We start from the raw sequence: 16742 nt of genomic DNA, 5'->3' as shown, positions 1-16742 counted from the left end.
ACTGATCTCCATGGATGAAGTGATCAGCATTGCTCATCCCCGGATAGAGGACGACTGTCAGGAACCATCAAGGACATCCTGGGTACAGCGCTGTCCATGCTCTTGGTACAGAAATGAGCTGCGATGTATTAGGACAACATTGAGATCTTATGTCACGTGGCCACAAGTCACCGCACAGCCCTTGCCTAAAGCAACCTGACTCAAGGCTCCTATCACTTTCCTGTCAACCACGCCAGCTGTTGTGAAACTACAACCCCCAGCATGCATACTTGCTCTTAGAACTCTCATAGAAATAAGCATGAAGCATGCTGGGAATTGTAGTTTCACAACAGCTGGAGTGTACAGGTTGCCCACCCCCTGGGTCCTTGTGCTTCTGTGTACCCTGTTAATAAAGTTTATTAGGAAAAAAAATCAGGTACGGTAGTTCTGGGGTTTCCATTCAGTGTCAAGGTGCAGCGTTATATGTAGTAACAGCAGGCATATGGACAGAGTGAGGTCGGTATACCGACCTGAGGCAGGTAAGTGAGAGGCGGGAATACGTGGGGGACACAGAGCGAGCACACTTCAGGGGGTGACCACTCTGGAAAAGAGCGGCGGCAAGAGGGGGAGGCGTGGCCAGTCTGAAAAGGAGGCGTGGGGTAAGTGCAGGGAAACGTTCGGGAAAAGAGGCGTGGTTATGTCAGGATGCTGTAAAACTAGAATTCATACTAGAGGTGTGGTTATCCAGAGGGCGTGGATAGAGGCGCGGTTATAACCATTCGGATCGAGGTGTGGTTATCCCGACTCTCGGAGGCGTGGTTACAATCACTGGGAGAGGGGCGTGGTCAGCCGTTGCATGCGATACTGGGGTTAGGGGTGTGGCTATTTCTGGTCGCAGGCGGGGCGTGGTTCTATTACAATATGGGCACGACTAGACAGAATACCCCCCCCCTCTGATGGGCGTGGTCACACTTGGGGTCGGGGCGGGGCCATACCAGGGCTGAACCTGGTAGAGAGGAGTGGTGACACTGGGAGGTGCGCCCAGCAGCCACTGCCCTACTCTGGGGATCACGGACTCATGGAGCGGCGGCTGCTACTGCTGGGGATGCGTCCCGGGCACGTCTGATCGCTGCTGTCATCTGACTCCCCCTGTGCGTGTATGTGGCGCTGGAGCTGCCGCCTTTGTTGTCAGATCAGTGTGCACTGGTGCACGGTGGATGCGCTTTGTTGCAGTGCGGTTGTAGAGGTGTGTGCCCCCTGCAGTGACTTTTCGCCCCCCGGTCACTCCTCCTCTTCATCATCATCATGCCGGATCAGATCAGTGTGTCGGAATTTATATCGGAGACCAATGAGGATTACACGTCTCCCACCGCTTCCAACTTCACTACCAGGCTGACCCAGTGCAGGAACACAGTGGCAGCCATTGAGGAGGTAAGTTCCCAGCCAGAGAGGGAGAACTTTGGGTGTGAAGAGCATGGTGGAGGATATCTAGGGGGGCACTGTCATGTGGGGGATAGTACTGCTGCATGTTAAAACTTGGTCGGTCTGTGCATGCTCTTCCTCAGACTGTCACCTGCATCCTCTGCTTTGTTGTGTCAGAGAAATCTCTGAGCTGTGCCAAAGGGGTGCAGAGAGCTCAGCGGTGGTCCAGGACCACTGACCTGTCAGAAGATCATTTCCATTGGATGTCCCCTCTGAATACGTCACGTTCCTGGCAGCTGGCCCGCCCCTGGACAAAGCTGCCGGCCGGTCCCCCAGAATAGCTGACCAAAGGCGGCTGAAGTTCTTCTGGTCTCCTTAAAGGGGCTGTCTACTTTGGACAACTCTTTTCGTTTAGCAGGTGCCCTGGCGACTGGCCAGTCAGCTGTGACTGCCGAATCGAGGGCAAGCGACCGTCGTGTTGAAAACGCTTTCCTATCTGGCGAGACCTCCGCATTCCCATGATATGTAGGACCCCCAGCTGTCCGACATTGGGGGACTACAACGGCATGTCTCTAAGGTTGTGTTCACACAATGCGGTTGCAGTGTGGTTTCCTGGCATTGCGGTTCTGCACAATTTTGGAAACCTGACAACCTGTGAACACAGCCTTAGGGTACTTTCACACTTGCGGCAGGACGGATCCGACAGGCTGTTCACCATGTCGGATCCGTCCTGCGGCTGTTTCACCGTGCCCCCGGGCCGCCGCTCCGTCCCCATTGACTATAATGGGGACGGGGGCGGAGCTCCGGCGCAGCACGGCGGTGCACGGCTTAAGGCCGCCGGACTAAAATTACTGCATGTCAGGTTTTTTAGTCCGGCGGCTTTCTCCGTGCACCGCCGTGCTGCGCCGGAGCTCCGCCCCCGTCCCCATTATAGTCAATGGGGACGGAGCGGGGGCACGGCGAAACAGCCACAGGACGGATCCAACATGGTGAACAGCATGTCGGATCCGTCCTGCCGCAAGTGTGAAACTAGCCTTAGAGTCCATTCACACGTCCGCAAAATGGGTCCGCATCCATTGCGCAATTTTGCAGAACAGGTGCGGACCTATTCATTTTCAATGGGGCCGGAATGTGCTGTCTGCATTTGTGGAACCGCACTTACGTTCCGCAAAAAAATGGAACATGTCCTATTCTTGTCCGCAGTTGCGGACAAGAAAAGGCATTTTCTATGAGAGTGCCGGCGATGTGCGGATCTGCAAAACGCATACGGACGTGTGAATGGACCCTTAGGGCTCATGCACACGACTGTATTTTCTTTTTGTCTCCGCTCCGTTTTTGTTTTTTTGCGGCTCGTATGCGGAACCATTCACTTCAATGGGTCCACAAATTATTTTTTTTCAATGGGGCTGCAAAAAAACCCAGAAATGCATTCCGTATCCGTATGTCCACAAGTCTGTTCCGCAAAAAGAATAGAACATGTCCTATTCTTGTCCGTTTTGCGGACATGGACAGGCATTGTTACAATGGATCCGGAAAAAAAAACGGATGTCATCCGTATTTTGCGGACCGTAATGCGTGTAAGAGCCCTTAGGCTAGGTTCAGATCTGCCTGATCGGCAGAGAAACAGACTGCCGAAGTTCACCATAACCGGCATAGCCAGGTAGGACTGCGCACCACCAGATCCCCATTGACTATAATGGCATGTTTGTCATTTGGGAGCCTAGGAAACTTGGGCGACCACTCCTACGGGAGCCTCGGCCTATGTCTGCTGTGACACACCTGTAGGGATGTAGTCAATCACTCCCCCCCCCCCCCAGCCTCCTTAGACCCCAGGCTTAACACTGAATGGCCAAATTTCGGCACATCTTTACATCTTTTGCTCTGTACCAGGCATGCTCCACTTGTGGACCTCCAGCTGTTGCAAAACTACAACTCCCATCATTTCTGGACAGCACAGCTATCAGCCTACAGAAGGGCATGGTGGGAGTTGTAGTTTTACAACAGCTGGAGGGCCGCAGGTTGAGCATGCCTGCCCTATACGTAAAGGTGGAGTTCCCCTTTAAGCTGTAATCGTCTCGCTTGTATGTTAATAGGGAAGCATTATGAGCAAGTGACCTTGAATAACGAAATGTTATCGCCCGCGGAGAAGTTCATTCTGCGTCTGTCGAACTCGATGTCGTTAACCCCATGTTGTCACCAGCTCTGACTCTGACATTGATCCCGCGCTGTGTTTGGGGTGTCGAGGTTTTTATTTCATTCATAAAACCAGTGTGTAGCAGGTGGGGGCGTCCCCCTCACGGCGCAGGATCAGTCCCCAGCTTACGCGATCACGGCTGAGATTTATATGCCAATTACTGCGCTGTTTTTGGTAGAGCGGCTCGGGACGCGCATCAATTGTGGCGGATAAATATAGAATACGTTGCTGGAAGGAGGTCGCCGTCTGGGCGCTGAATATTAACTCTTTCTTAACGCTGGATTATATGCTCCACTTTCTAGTGGCTGGAGATGTCTCCAGGGCTGTGGACCATCTACGGGCGTTACCAGCGAGCGCTACTGATCTGCGCGGCTCTCACAGCCGAAAGTTTTATTAGGCATTGAAAATAGATTTTCATGGAATTATTTTGGATAGTTTTTTAGCTGCAAGCGCCATAGGAGACGGCCATCTTCTGTGCCAGGTGTGTTGGTAGACTCCGGGGCACTGTAGATACAATAAGGTCTTCTGATTAGTGCCATGGGGCACAGGGCAGAAGACCTCCGGTTGCACGCCCCTGGTGACCATCGCTTTTAACGCTGGCGATTTGGGCATAATCTAGAAAACGAATACTACGGGCGAATTCAGCAGCAAATGTTGAGGCACGTGGACTGCCTGGCTTCTGGAGTTTCCTCCAGCTTTGGGCCAAGTTGTAGATTTTGGCCCTCCAGGAAGGAAAATACCGTCATATGGACGCCAGTTCCTATAGTGCCCGATATCAGAAGGATCTGCAGAGGAATGGTACGAAGAAATAAATGCAATCGGCTCACCGCTTTGTTAGTCCTCGTGCACGGATCCTTAGGAGAAGCAAATCCACCGTCGAAACAAAATAGTGGGCCTTGAATAAAACCATAGATCTTTTTATTTCAAATTTTATTTTTAAAAAAAGTCCAAAAACAGCACCTAGCAGGAGAGTGGTGACGGGTAGGAAGTGCTGCTTCTCCTAGTTCACACATGTTGGAGAACGTCTGCTCCCCCATGGACTTCAAAGCTTTCCTGAAGCTGAAAGCTGTCACATCCTGAAGGCAGCTGGTAGTCCTTCCAGGGGAACAACCCCCTTAGGAGACCACAAGTCTACAGCCTGCTTGGAATGGAGCTGGACATCTGAGTAGAGGACAGTAGACCTGCGTTGGACCAGGAACTTAGAGCCTCCTAGATCACTATGATGCAGTGCGTCTGAGTCACACGAGTAGCAGTCGGTCCTGGAAATGCAGCCGTCGCCTAAATAATCACCGGCAGGTCCTATCTTAGAGGGAGGCTTTGTCCGGATGGGTCAACTGCTTTAACAATTGGCCTTAAAGGGGTTAACCCCATTACAACAACGTATTGCGCTCGGCAGCTGAAGGCCCAAGTTCATATGTGCCCGGCTGCCCGCATTGCTGAGAAAAAGTTTTAATCTATGCAAATGAGCCTCTAGGAGCAACGGGGGAGTGTCCATTACACCTAGAGGCTCTGCTCTCTCTGCAAGCGTCGTGCCCTCTGCACATTAATAAATAGGGCACAGCATGATGATGTTTTCACCGCCTGGCCCTGTCAAAGTGCAGAGGGTGCGGTAGTTGCAGAGAGAGAAGAGCCTCTAGGTGTAATGGTAACGCCCCCGTTGCTCCTAGAGGCTCATTTGCATATAATAAAACTTCATATTTCTCAGCAATGCGGGCACGTATGAACATGGGACCAACACAGAGGTCTTCAGCTGCCAAGAATAGGACATGTTCTATTTTTTTCCAGAGCCGCAAACTTAAAGATCGGGGGCGCTCTCTGGAAATGCGGATGTGGAGAGCACATAGTCCATTCCGTCCCCATAGAGAATAAATGGGCCCGCACCCATTCAGCAATTTGCGGAACAGATGCGGACCTGTTATACGGACGTGTGAATGGAGCCTTACACCGTGGATTTTTTTTTACACAGTGTGTGGATGAGATTTCTTAAAATGTCGTCCACTTTGCTGGTACTGTACAATGCTGCGGAACGACCGCGTGAAAATCCGCAACGGCAAATCCTCAGTGTATCCGCCATGTGTGAGTTTTCCTGATGGGACCAATAAATTGTACAAGTGAAGCAACTTTACTATTTAATATTTTATTTTATGTTTTATTGATCCGCCATCTCCTGATATGGAGGTCATTTTATTTAGGCCTCTTTCACGCGAGCGTGACGGATTGGCTCCGGATGCGTTCAGTGAAACTCGCACCATTTTGCAAGCAAGTTCAGTCAGTTTTGTCTGCGATTGCGTTCAGTTGTTCAGTTTTTTTCTGCGCGGGTGCAATCCGTTTTGATGTGCTTTTCACACGTGTGATAAACTGAAGGTTTACAAACAACATCTCTTAGCAACCATCAGTGAAAAACGCATCGCATCCGCACTTGCTTCCGGATGCAATGCGTTTTTTCACTGAAGCCTCATTCACTTCTGTGGGGCCGGGGCTGCGTGAAAAACGCTGAATATAGAACATGCTGTGTTTCTCACACAACGCAGAACTGATGTGTGAGAAAAAACGCTCATGTACACAGCCCCATTGAAATGAATGGGTCAGGATTCAGTGCGGGAGCTGTGCGTTCACTTCACGCATTACACCCGCGCAGAAAACTCGCTTGTGTGAAAGGGGCCTTAGACCTGAATGGCCCTTGCCTTGTAATTGTCCGTTTATGGCCAGTGTCCCCTGGGGCTGTTTGATGCAGGCTGAGTCGCTATATGCTGAACTATTGAAGAATCGCTCATTCCCCCCCGATCCATGACTTGGGGCGTGTTCTCCTGTTATTGGATGCTGTCGTTGAGGTTTGAGCCTTTTTATAGCCACCTTATAATATAGGATGTTGACGTGACTGTAGCTAGGCAGGTACGTTGTCCTATCATCCATTATATATGAGATGGAAAGAACAGCCATCACTTGGGATTATGTCAGTATAAAGCTTGGCTTTTTCACACGTTTGTGCTTTTTGGAAAAATGCTACTTTTCACTGCGTTTTACCCGACAGGTTTTTGTGTTTTTTGGCAAAAATGCAGCCGCCATATGTTAGCTGTAAGTCAATAGGGACATATAAAACGTGCTAAAACAGTACTTTTGTTTCTATGGTGTTCTTCTTTACTTTTGATGCATTTTTTTGGATATATGGTGGTTTTTCCAAAACATGGCACGTGTAAGGTGTTTTTCTCGTCGTCAGAAACATTAGCATTTTTTTTTTCTTTCATACCACGTGCGGTTTTTATGGTAGTTTTTTTTTTTTCCCCTTAGGCCTCTTTCACACGACCGTATGGCTTTTTCAGTGTTTTGCGGTCCGTTTTAAACGGATCCGTTGTTCCGTTTTGTGTTTCCGTGCCGTTTTTCCGTATGGCGTATACAGTAATTTCATAGAAGAAATTGGGCTGGGCACAACATTTTCAATAGATGGCTCCGCAAAAAACAGAACGGATACGGAAGACATACGGATGCATTTCCGTATGTGTTCCGTTTTTTTTGCGGACCCATTGACTTGAATGAAGCCACGGAACGTGATTTGCGGGCAATAATAGGACATGTTCTATCTTTGAACGGAAATACGGAAACGGAATGCATACGGAGTACATTCCATTTTTTTGCGGAACCATTGAAATGAATGGTTCCGTATACGGAACGCAAAAAATGGCCCACAAAACGGAAAAAAAAAACGGTCGTGTGAAAGAGGCCTTAGTTTGTTGTGTGGATCACATATTTAGTTCAGATGTTTCTCCCCCTATAGAGGAAGAGATGAAAAAAAATGCCTGAAAAACCACCAAAAGTATTCTTAGGGTACTTTCACATTTGCAGCAGAGTGATCCGTCAAAACGTATGCCAACTGATAGCATTAGTAAGGCCTCTTTCACACTTGCGTTGTCCGGATCCGGCATGTACTCCACTTGCCGGAATTACACTCCGGATCCGGAAAAACGCAAGTATACTGAAAGCATTTGAAGACGGAACCGTCTTCAAAATGCTTTCAGTGTTACTATGGCACCCAGGACGCTATTAAAGTCCTGGTTGCCATAGTAGGAGCGGGGAGCGGGGGAGCAGTATACTTACAGTCCGTGCGGCTCCCCAGGCGCTCCAGAATGACGTCAGAGCGCCCCATGCGCATGGATGACGTGTCCAATGCGATCACATGATCCATGCGCTTGGGTTGCCCTGACGTCACTCTGGAGCGCCCCGGGAGCCGCACGGACGGTAAGTATGCTGCTCCCCACTACACTTTACCATGGCTGCCAGGACTTTAGCGTCCCGGCAGCCATGGTAACCATTCAGAAAAAGCTAAATGTCGCCTCCGGCAATGCGCCGAAACGACGTTTAGCTTAAGGCCGGATCCGGATCAATGCCTTTCAATGGGCATTAATTCCGGATCCGGCATTGCGGCAAGTGTTCCGGATTTTTGGCTGGAGCAAAAAGCGCAGCATGCTGCGGTATTTTCTCCGGCCAAAAAACGTTCCGTTCCGGAACTGAAGACATCCTGATGCATCCTGAACGGATTTCTCTCCATTCAGAATGCATTAGGATAAAACTGATCAGGATTCTTCCGGCATAGAGCCCCGACGACGGAACTCTATGCCGGAAGAAAAGAACGCAGGTGTGAAAGAGCCCTAAGACGGATCAGGACCCTGATCCGTCTTAAAAATGCATTGAAATGCCAGATCCGTCTTTCCGGTGTCATCCAGAAAAACGGATCCAGCACTAATACATTCCTATGGAAAAAAAAATGCTGGATCCGGCATTCCGGCAAGTCTTCAGTTTTTTTGCCCAGAGATAAAACCGTAGCATGCTGCGGTATTATCTCCATCCTGATCAGTCAAAAAGACTGAACTGAAGACATCCTGATGCATCCTGAACGGATTGCTCTCTATTCAGAATGCATGGGGATAAAACTGATCAGTTCTTTTCCGGTATTGATCCCCTAGGACGGAACTGTATGCCGGAAAATAAAAACGCTTAATGCTATGTTTTAAAAAAAAATAAAAAATGCCAGAGACAAAAAATGACACTGGGCAAAAAATGCTTGTATGTCCTGTGGTTCATATTTCCCATAGACTTGAAGCTGACATCTGGAGCTGGCAATTTTACCACAAGACCTGCGTGTGCAAAGCACACCACTAAAACAGCAAAAATGCTATAAAAAAACCCACGTGTGTTTTGATGGCATTTTTTTTATAGAGGAAAAAAATCCACACAAAAGCTGTCTGTAAAGGAAGCCTATGTATATTTCATATATAGACATAAAAAAATGGCCTGGATGTGGAATCTAGTGGTTGTTAGGAAATTTTCATTCACCCGATGGGAGTCCCCTTACCTATCACAAATGTGTAAATGTCTACGATGGGAAGCCTCACACGCCAAGCGGTGGCCGTCTCTGGTTATAATGTAGGCTCTCCGCAGCTCTACATCCTGAGCTTTTAAGCTGGACACCAGTGCAGCCTATAGATGTGAAAGAGGTTGTCCACCTTTTTGATCAGTGGGGGTCTGGCTCCGCACTGATCAGCTGTTTGGGGAAGCCACCAGTGCCAGAAACTCAACCTTGGATGGAGCAGGAAGCAGAAGGCTCCGTCCGCTATGTAGTGGCCGTACTGGAGTACTACAGCTCATCTCTCATTCAGTCAAGCTGACCCTAAACCTCAGATTTACAGTACGTCAGCACACGTAGTGTGTATGGGAGCCTCACGAACCCCCCCCCCCCCCCCCCCAACGGCTGGTAAGGATCGGGCATGTTAGATTTCAACTGCCCAATCCACCGCCGGAAGTGTCTTGCAGCTGCTTTCTCCCCTCTTCCCAGTTCACCTCCCATACGTATGCTTGCTTAGCATGCATACGTATGGAAGGATTGGGAGAGTAGCTGTAGGCTGAGCATCCAGCCGACAGTGACCTTACGTGCTTGGCCAGCTTATGGATGTCATAGTGGGACCCTCATCTGTTAGCTAGAACACAAAGCTGCTGGAAAGGGCGTTGCATGCTTTGAAGGACTTGACGCCACCATGCTGATTGCATGAGCATCTGCTTTCCTGGTAATATAGTTGTGGAACCGATCACGTGATAAGTGTCTGCCTGTACCAGTGGTGCCGCTTATCCTGGGGAGAAGTATAAAATCGGATGCGTTAAAAACCAAGGTGCCTGATCCCCTTGTACCATTGGGAGGAAGGTCTGCAAGTCGCCATAGACAGGAGATTGTCGGCAGGATCTACCCGCATCCCCAGTGTCCTCTCCGTGGTCAGAGACATTCCCCAGAACCTGCTGCACCTGGTTCTCTCTGAAAGTTGTCTCTCCGGTTTGAGGTGCTGCTCATGTGTTGTGTCTGCGCCACAAGGCAAATTCCTGCCAGGTGTGTCCTCTTAGTAGTGACTTACGAAAATGATGGCAGAAGGTTTAGGGAGGTTCTTTTTTCTTATTTAAGGTGGTATGCACTTTTTTTCTTGGCAAAGAAGTATTTTTTTTCACATATATATATATATAATATATATATATATATATAATTTTTTTTTTTTCTGTTCAGATGTGAACACTCCTGGGATCCTTCACTTCACTTATGAGCTCCTAAGGGCACAGTTGCGATGTGGTCTAGTACCACGAGGCCATACGGGCACAGCTGGCTCTTGTTAACTAATGAAGACCGCACTGTTGGTCTGTGTTAATGGCCGCACGGTATTAATGATGTTGTGCTGCCATTAACAATGCAGACCAACGAAACTGAGCGGTCTTCATTAGTTAATATGAGCCATCTCCATCCTGTTACGGCTGCGCTGTACTCGACCGCGGCGCGGCTGTGACACGGCTGCGACGTGTGGTTTTACCCTAAGGCCCCTTTCACAGGGGCGAGTATTCAGTGCGGGTGCAATGCGTGACGTGAACGCATTGCACCCGCACTGAATCCGGACCCATTCATTTCAATGGGGCTGTGCACATGAGCGTTGTTTTTCACGCAGCACTTGTGCGTTGCGTGAAAATCGCAGCAGGTTCTATATTTTGCGTTTTTCACGCAAAGCAGGCCCCATAAAAGTGAATGGAGCTGCACGAAAATCGCAAGCATCCGCAGACAAGTGCGGATGCAGTGCGATTTTTCCCGCATGGTTGCTAGGAGATGATGATAGTAAATAGGGATGAGCAACCCCAGACCCCATTAAAGTCAATTCACTGTATTATTTTCCCTTCTAACATTGTTATACGGGTTAAAAAAAAAACTAAAAACTCTCCTCATCCACTTGATCGCGCAGCCGGTATCGTCTTCTTTCTTCTTCCTGCAGGACCTGCGCTGACGTCACCACGCGGTGAGCGCGATGACGTCATCGAAGGTCCTTTTGCAGGTCCTGCAGGAAGAAGAAAGAAGAGGATGCCGGCTGGGCGATCAAGTGGATGAGGAGAGTTTTTAGTTTTTTTAACCCCTCAATGGACATTTTACTAAGCATTCTGTATTAAGAATGCTATTATTTTCCCTTATAACCATGTTAGAAGGGAAAATAATAAAATCAACAGAACACCTAACCCAAACCCGAACTTCAGTGAAGAGGTTCGGGTCTGGGGACCACATTCCGTTTTTTCTATCACGCACGTGCAAAACGCATTAAAACGCTTTGCACTCGCGCGGAAAAAAATGAACAACGCAATCGCAGACAAAACTGACTGAAATAGCGTGTGCAATCGCCCGGGTTTCCCGCAATGCACCCGCAACGCATCCGGACAAAATCCGTGATGCCAGTGTGCAAGGGGCCTAACTGTGCAGCTGCATGGAGCGCATGAGTAAATGTGTAGCCACATCTGAGGAATGATTTGTGTTGCCCTGAAACAGCCGATGGTTCTCTGCCGGCAATATAAGGGCGCCTTCACACGCTGCAGCTTTTTCCGTGACTTAAAATCAGTTCCATGGGGCTTGCAGAAATCCTTGTGCTTGCTGCTTCATTCAAATGAATGGAACTGATTTTCAGTCGTGCCCTTACAGCCCTCCTATGATACTGTTGTGTGGCATGTGAACTTAAAGGGAGGATACCATCAACATTTTTCTTTGTCACATATTAACAGCCTTTTTATGAATATTCTGTGTCATTATTTTTTTTTACAAAAACAGGAGGCTGGTTTTTCAGGTTATAATTTTTTGAAGTCACTCCATGTATTCGACTTCTCATCTTGGCTCTTTAACTTTCTCCTTGTTTGCACTTTTAGCACTGTAAGGCCGGGTTCACATCACAGTTTGTTTTTCCGTTCTTCTGAGCCGTCGGATGATTAGAAAAATAAAGAAAAAAATCGGATCCTGTAATTGAAGCACCCGTTAGGCACTTTTTGCGTCCGCTTTAGCCATTTCCGTCTGTGATCCGTTATTTTACATTGAAAAAAAGACCTGTATGTCGAACTTTTTTCCAGTGTAAAATAATGAATCTCGGATGGAAATGGCTAAAACGGATGCAAAATGTTCTTGATTGTGCATAACGGACGCTTAAAATAAAGGATCCTTTTATTTTCTGTTCTAATGGATCAGAAGAATAGAAAACTAAATGGTGATATGAACCGCTTGACCATTCACTGCGACCAGAGAGAGAAGGGGGAGAGTGACTCAATTAGAGCATCACACCTTGCACTGAGAAGTGCGATTCCCTGCCGTGGACCTCTTATCTACATTCGTCGCCAAAAGTTTTCAGACTTAGGGTCCATTCACACGTCCGTAGCGTATTGCGGATCCGCAAATTGCAGATCCACAATACACCCGGCCGGCAATTGCGGACAAGAATAATACGCGTTCTATTTTTTTCGGGAGCCGCGGACCGGAAGATCGGGGCCGTGCTGTGCTTTCTGCATCTCTTCCGTCCCCATAGAGATTGATTGGGTCCGGATTCATTCCGCAACGTTGCGGAACGGATCCGGACCCATTCTACGGACGTGTGAATGGAGCCTTACACAAATTTTGACTTTCAGAAAGTTTGCTGCTTCATTGTTTTTTTTTATCTTTTTGTCAGATGTTTATATGGTATACTGAAGTACAAGTATATTTTTTAAACTTTTATGGGGAAAATACATCAAGTTTATGCCAAGACCCTTCTGCAGTTCGCATTGGCATGCTGAATATCGGCTTCTGGGCCAAATCCTGACTGATGGCAGCCCATTCTTGCCTACGCAGCGCTTTGAGTTTACCACAATTTCTGCATGTTTGTTTGTCCACCTACTTTTTGAGGATAGACCACAGGTTCTCAGAGGGATTGAGATTTGAGGCGTTACCTGGCCATGGACCTAAACTTTCAATGTGTTGTTCACCAAGCCACTTGGTTATCTCTCCTGTGACATGGGGCCCCATCATGCTAGAAAAAGCATTGTTCATCACCAGATTCCTCCGAGATGGTTGGGAGAAGTTGCTCTTTTTTGATGCCATTCTTTATTCATGGCAATTGTGAGTGAGCCTACTTTTAGCCACGACTGTAGGCCAATCAAAAGAACACTACAATTGTTATCCTAATTCTTCTAATCTACTATAATACTAACAGATAACGTTTCTCACTCACAGCAGCACTAGGTTCCCATGTATGTAGGAGTTTTATCTCTCTGTGCTGACTACTACATTAGGATAATATTTTGTATTTAATTTTCATTGGAATAGTACTGCTGAAAAGAAAAACAGCCCAAATTTTTTTGAATGGTTTTCTAAGAATAATGAGCTTAATAAAAAAAATACCCCGTTCTAATGGAACTGTCCCGTTAACCTTCAAGGAAAGCTCCACTTTGTTCCATTTGTCTTCAAAGCAGTTTCCTAATACACTACAAATTACTGAGAATTATCTGAAATTGCACGTTGTGACTACACTTCCCACCAGGCAGCATGATCTCATCCTCCCTGCACACTTTGACCTGTTGACTACAGTATAACTTCTAGCAGCATTTGGTCAATTATCAGCTATAGTTTGCTGTAACATGCGAACCGGAGGTAGGCCACTTTCACACGAGTGTTTTTGCTGGATCCGGCAGGGATCAGAAAAAACGCTTCCGTTACTGATAATACAACCGTCTGCATCCGTTATGAACGGATCCGGTTGTATTATCTTTAACATATTTTTTACATTTTCAAGACGGATCCGTCATTAACTCCATTGAAAGTCAATGGGGGACGGATCCGTTTTCTATTGTGGCAGATTGTGCCAGAGAAAACTGATCCGTCCCCTTTGACTTGCGTTGGGGGTCATGCCGGATCCGTTTTGCTCTGCATACCCAGGACGGAAAGCAAAATACTACATGTTGCGGTTTGCTCTCCGGTCTGGGAACGCAACTAAACAGAACGGAATGCATTTTGGAGCACTCCGTTCAGTTTAGTTTTGTCCCCATTGACAATGAATGGGGACAAAACTGAAGCGTTTTTTTTTTTCCGGTATTGAGCCCCTATGATGGAACTCAATACCGATTGTGCCAGAGAAAACTGATCCGTCCCCTTTGACTTGCGTTGGGGGTCATGCCGGATCCGTTTTGCTCTGCATACCCAGGACGGAAAGCAAAATACTACATGTTGCGGTTTGCTCTCCGGTCTGGGAACGCAACTAAACAGAACGGAATGCATTTTGGAGCACTCCGTTCAGTTTAGTTTTGTCCCCATTGACAATGAATGGGGACAAAACTGAAGCGTTTTTTTTTTCCGGTATTGAGCCCCTATGATGGAACTCAATACCGAAAAACTTTAACGCTAGTGTGAAAGTACCCTTAGCGGAGGCACTGTTGTATGTGTAAAAATCCTGCGGCCTGGAGGTGGTTGCGCTCGTGTTATGGCTGTTGGCCTTGTGTGTTGTTCTGGTGTTTTTCTGCCATAGGCCTCCAGTTAATCAAATTTACTGGAAGAAGATACAACACCGCACAGTGATATCATACAGCAGCTGGCATCTTGTATGCTTTTATGGCTATAATTCTCATCCACAGAATTTTAAAGCGTACCTGAGTTTTCTAAAAAAAAAAAAAAAAAAAAAGTTTGCATTAATGACTCTGCTTCATTGTAGAATCATAATTGTGAAGGAACAGGTATTTTGGGCTTCCCTAATGTCTTTTTCAGCCATATTATTCCCTGTTTCAGCTGCACAGCTAGATGCATTTCTCTCACAAGCACGAGGCGTCTCCCTTCTGTGTAATCTGCCAGCACTGTACTACTGTGACGCCCTTTCCCTTACTTCCCACTATGTTTGTTTTCAGCTACAGAGCTCACAGAAGAGATAAGAAGGGGGAGATCACACATCCTGTGATGTTCAGAAGCAGTGTAGAAGCGGTTATTTTCAGGCTCCGGATCTCAGCTAACTCTGACACCCCCCCACTTCGTCTCTGCCGTCTTCTGTGTCTCTGTTACTAGAGACATTTCTTGCTTGATAACAAACAGTGGACTGCAACTTAGGTGGAAGTGAGACCCCTAGTGGCCATGAGTTTACAGCCTTTCTTTCAGGTAGATGCAGGCAGTTTTTTTTTTTTTTAAATTAAGTGATTTAGAAATTAGCTATTTACACCGTTCTCTATTAAATGCAATGAGATTGTGTGAAAGTGCAGTGATTCTTTACAGCGGCTTTTATTTTTCTATGATCTGAGGTCCATCGCTTCATCCTTAACATTTTTAGCACTGTAATGGAACAGATCAGTATGCAGAGGGTTAAAGGGGTCATCCCATCTTAGACAATGGGGGCATATCGCTAGGATATGCCTCCACTGTCTGATAGGTGCGGGTCCCACCTCTGGGACCCGCACCTACAAGGAGAACGGAGTCGGGGAGAGTTGTGGCTGGAGGACCCCGGGTTTCCAAGGATCCGTCCACCACCAGGCACAGCTCCCCGCCTCTCCCATTGAAGTGAATGGGTGCGCACCGTGCATGCGCGGCCACTGCTCCCATTCATTTCTATGGGGCCGACGGAAATATTTTCGGCGGCTCCATAGAAATGAATGGAGGGCGGCTGCGCATGCGCAGTGCGCCCTCCTCCACTTTCTCCACTCCGTTCTCTTTGTAGGTGCGGGTCCCACCGGTGGGACCCGCACCTATCAGACACTAGGGGCATATCCTAGCGATATGCCCCTATTGTCTAAGATGGGATAACCCCTTTAAACTTTTCGGGATGTCCATACTTGCAGGCCTTTTCCCTTGCGGCTTAGTTTCCCATAGCAACGAATCAGATTCCATCTTTGATTTCTCAGAGCTCATTTGGAAAATGAAAGCTGGAATCTGATTGGTTACTATGGGCAACTAAGCCAGTTCTACTTTACACTAGTTTTGATAAATCTCCCCCTATGTTCTTTATATAATCCCACTGCCGTCTCTTCAGGGAAGTCTCCGCTCATACAGGGGTCTATTGATGGCCTTGTGACATCACCACAAAATAACCTCAGAGTCGCATGTAGTCAGCGCGGCCCGTGGCGTTGAAATGTAGGAAATGACCAATTATGGTTCATTATGTCACATTGAGGGGTCTGGTGCCTCCATAACTGCACTCCATCAAAAGCGGAGTGCTGGATGATGTGAGAAGCATTGTCCTGGTGGACAGGACCCCGAGCAGATGTCTCTCAGATCGCCGCGCGCGGCTCCACATAATAAAGCTCAGTTAATGTTCAGCAGGGCTCCAGCTCGCTCTGGTATCGGCGCCAGCTGCTCGCCATCTCTGCCAGGGCGTCCCCGACTGTTGTAATACACTTCCTACACAGCAGCAGATTTTATTATGGCCTACGTCGGCTTAGTCATGTTTTCTACGTGTAAGGCTTGGTTTACATGAATCATTTGTTATGATAATCCGTATTTTTCAATTCTCATCCTAGTAAACCTTATGGAGGCCGTCTTAATTGTCTGTGCAGACAGTGCCCACGTTAGTGGGCACTAAAGGTAGTCACCCCCCGGTGGCATAATCTGTTGCTAGGTAACCATCCAGACCTCTACAATCACTTTGTCCTTCTGAGTTGTGGCTCTTGTGGTGGTAATATACCTCGGCAGACGCTGGCACATTGTAATGAACAGGATTTTAAGAAATCTCATTCATACAATATGACTGGAAATGAGTTATGTAACGAGGACCTCTCGCCTCTCCCGACACGTCTCTTGTAGTAACTACTTGCATTCCCCATGTAATAATTCTGCAGCATCTATTCTTATGACTGTGCCCTTCCTCTATTATTCCTA

At 47.6% G+C, this 16742-nt stretch overlaps 1 protein-coding gene across 4 annotated transcripts in view; it reads left to right on the top strand.

Moving 5' to 3' along the window:
• The first annotated feature begins 991 nt into the window (after positions 1-991).
• ASAP2 (ArfGAP with SH3 domain, ankyrin repeat and PH domain 2) overlaps positions 992-16742 on the top strand; it is a 196656-nt gene continuing 180905 nt past the window's right edge. For 3 of the 4 annotated variants that reach the window (XM_040427499.1, XM_040427500.1, XM_040427498.1), the window contains exon 1: positions 992-1410. In XM_040427499.1, coding sequence (XP_040283433.1) covers positions 1285-1410 — 126 coding nt within the window. In that variant the 5' untranslated portion in view covers positions 992-1284. The remainder of the gene's footprint in view (positions 1411-16742) is intronic. The other variant, XM_040427501.1, reaches the window with a different exon arrangement.

The sequence above is a fragment of the Bufo bufo genome, chromosome 4 (genome assembly GCF_905171765.1).
Source record: "Bufo bufo chromosome 4, aBufBuf1.1, whole genome shotgun sequence".
Taxonomy (NCBI): domain Eukaryota; kingdom Metazoa; phylum Chordata; class Amphibia; order Anura; family Bufonidae; genus Bufo; species Bufo bufo.
The sequence above is the reverse complement of the archived record's forward strand: the minus strand, read 5'-3'. Positions and strand labels throughout refer to the sequence as shown.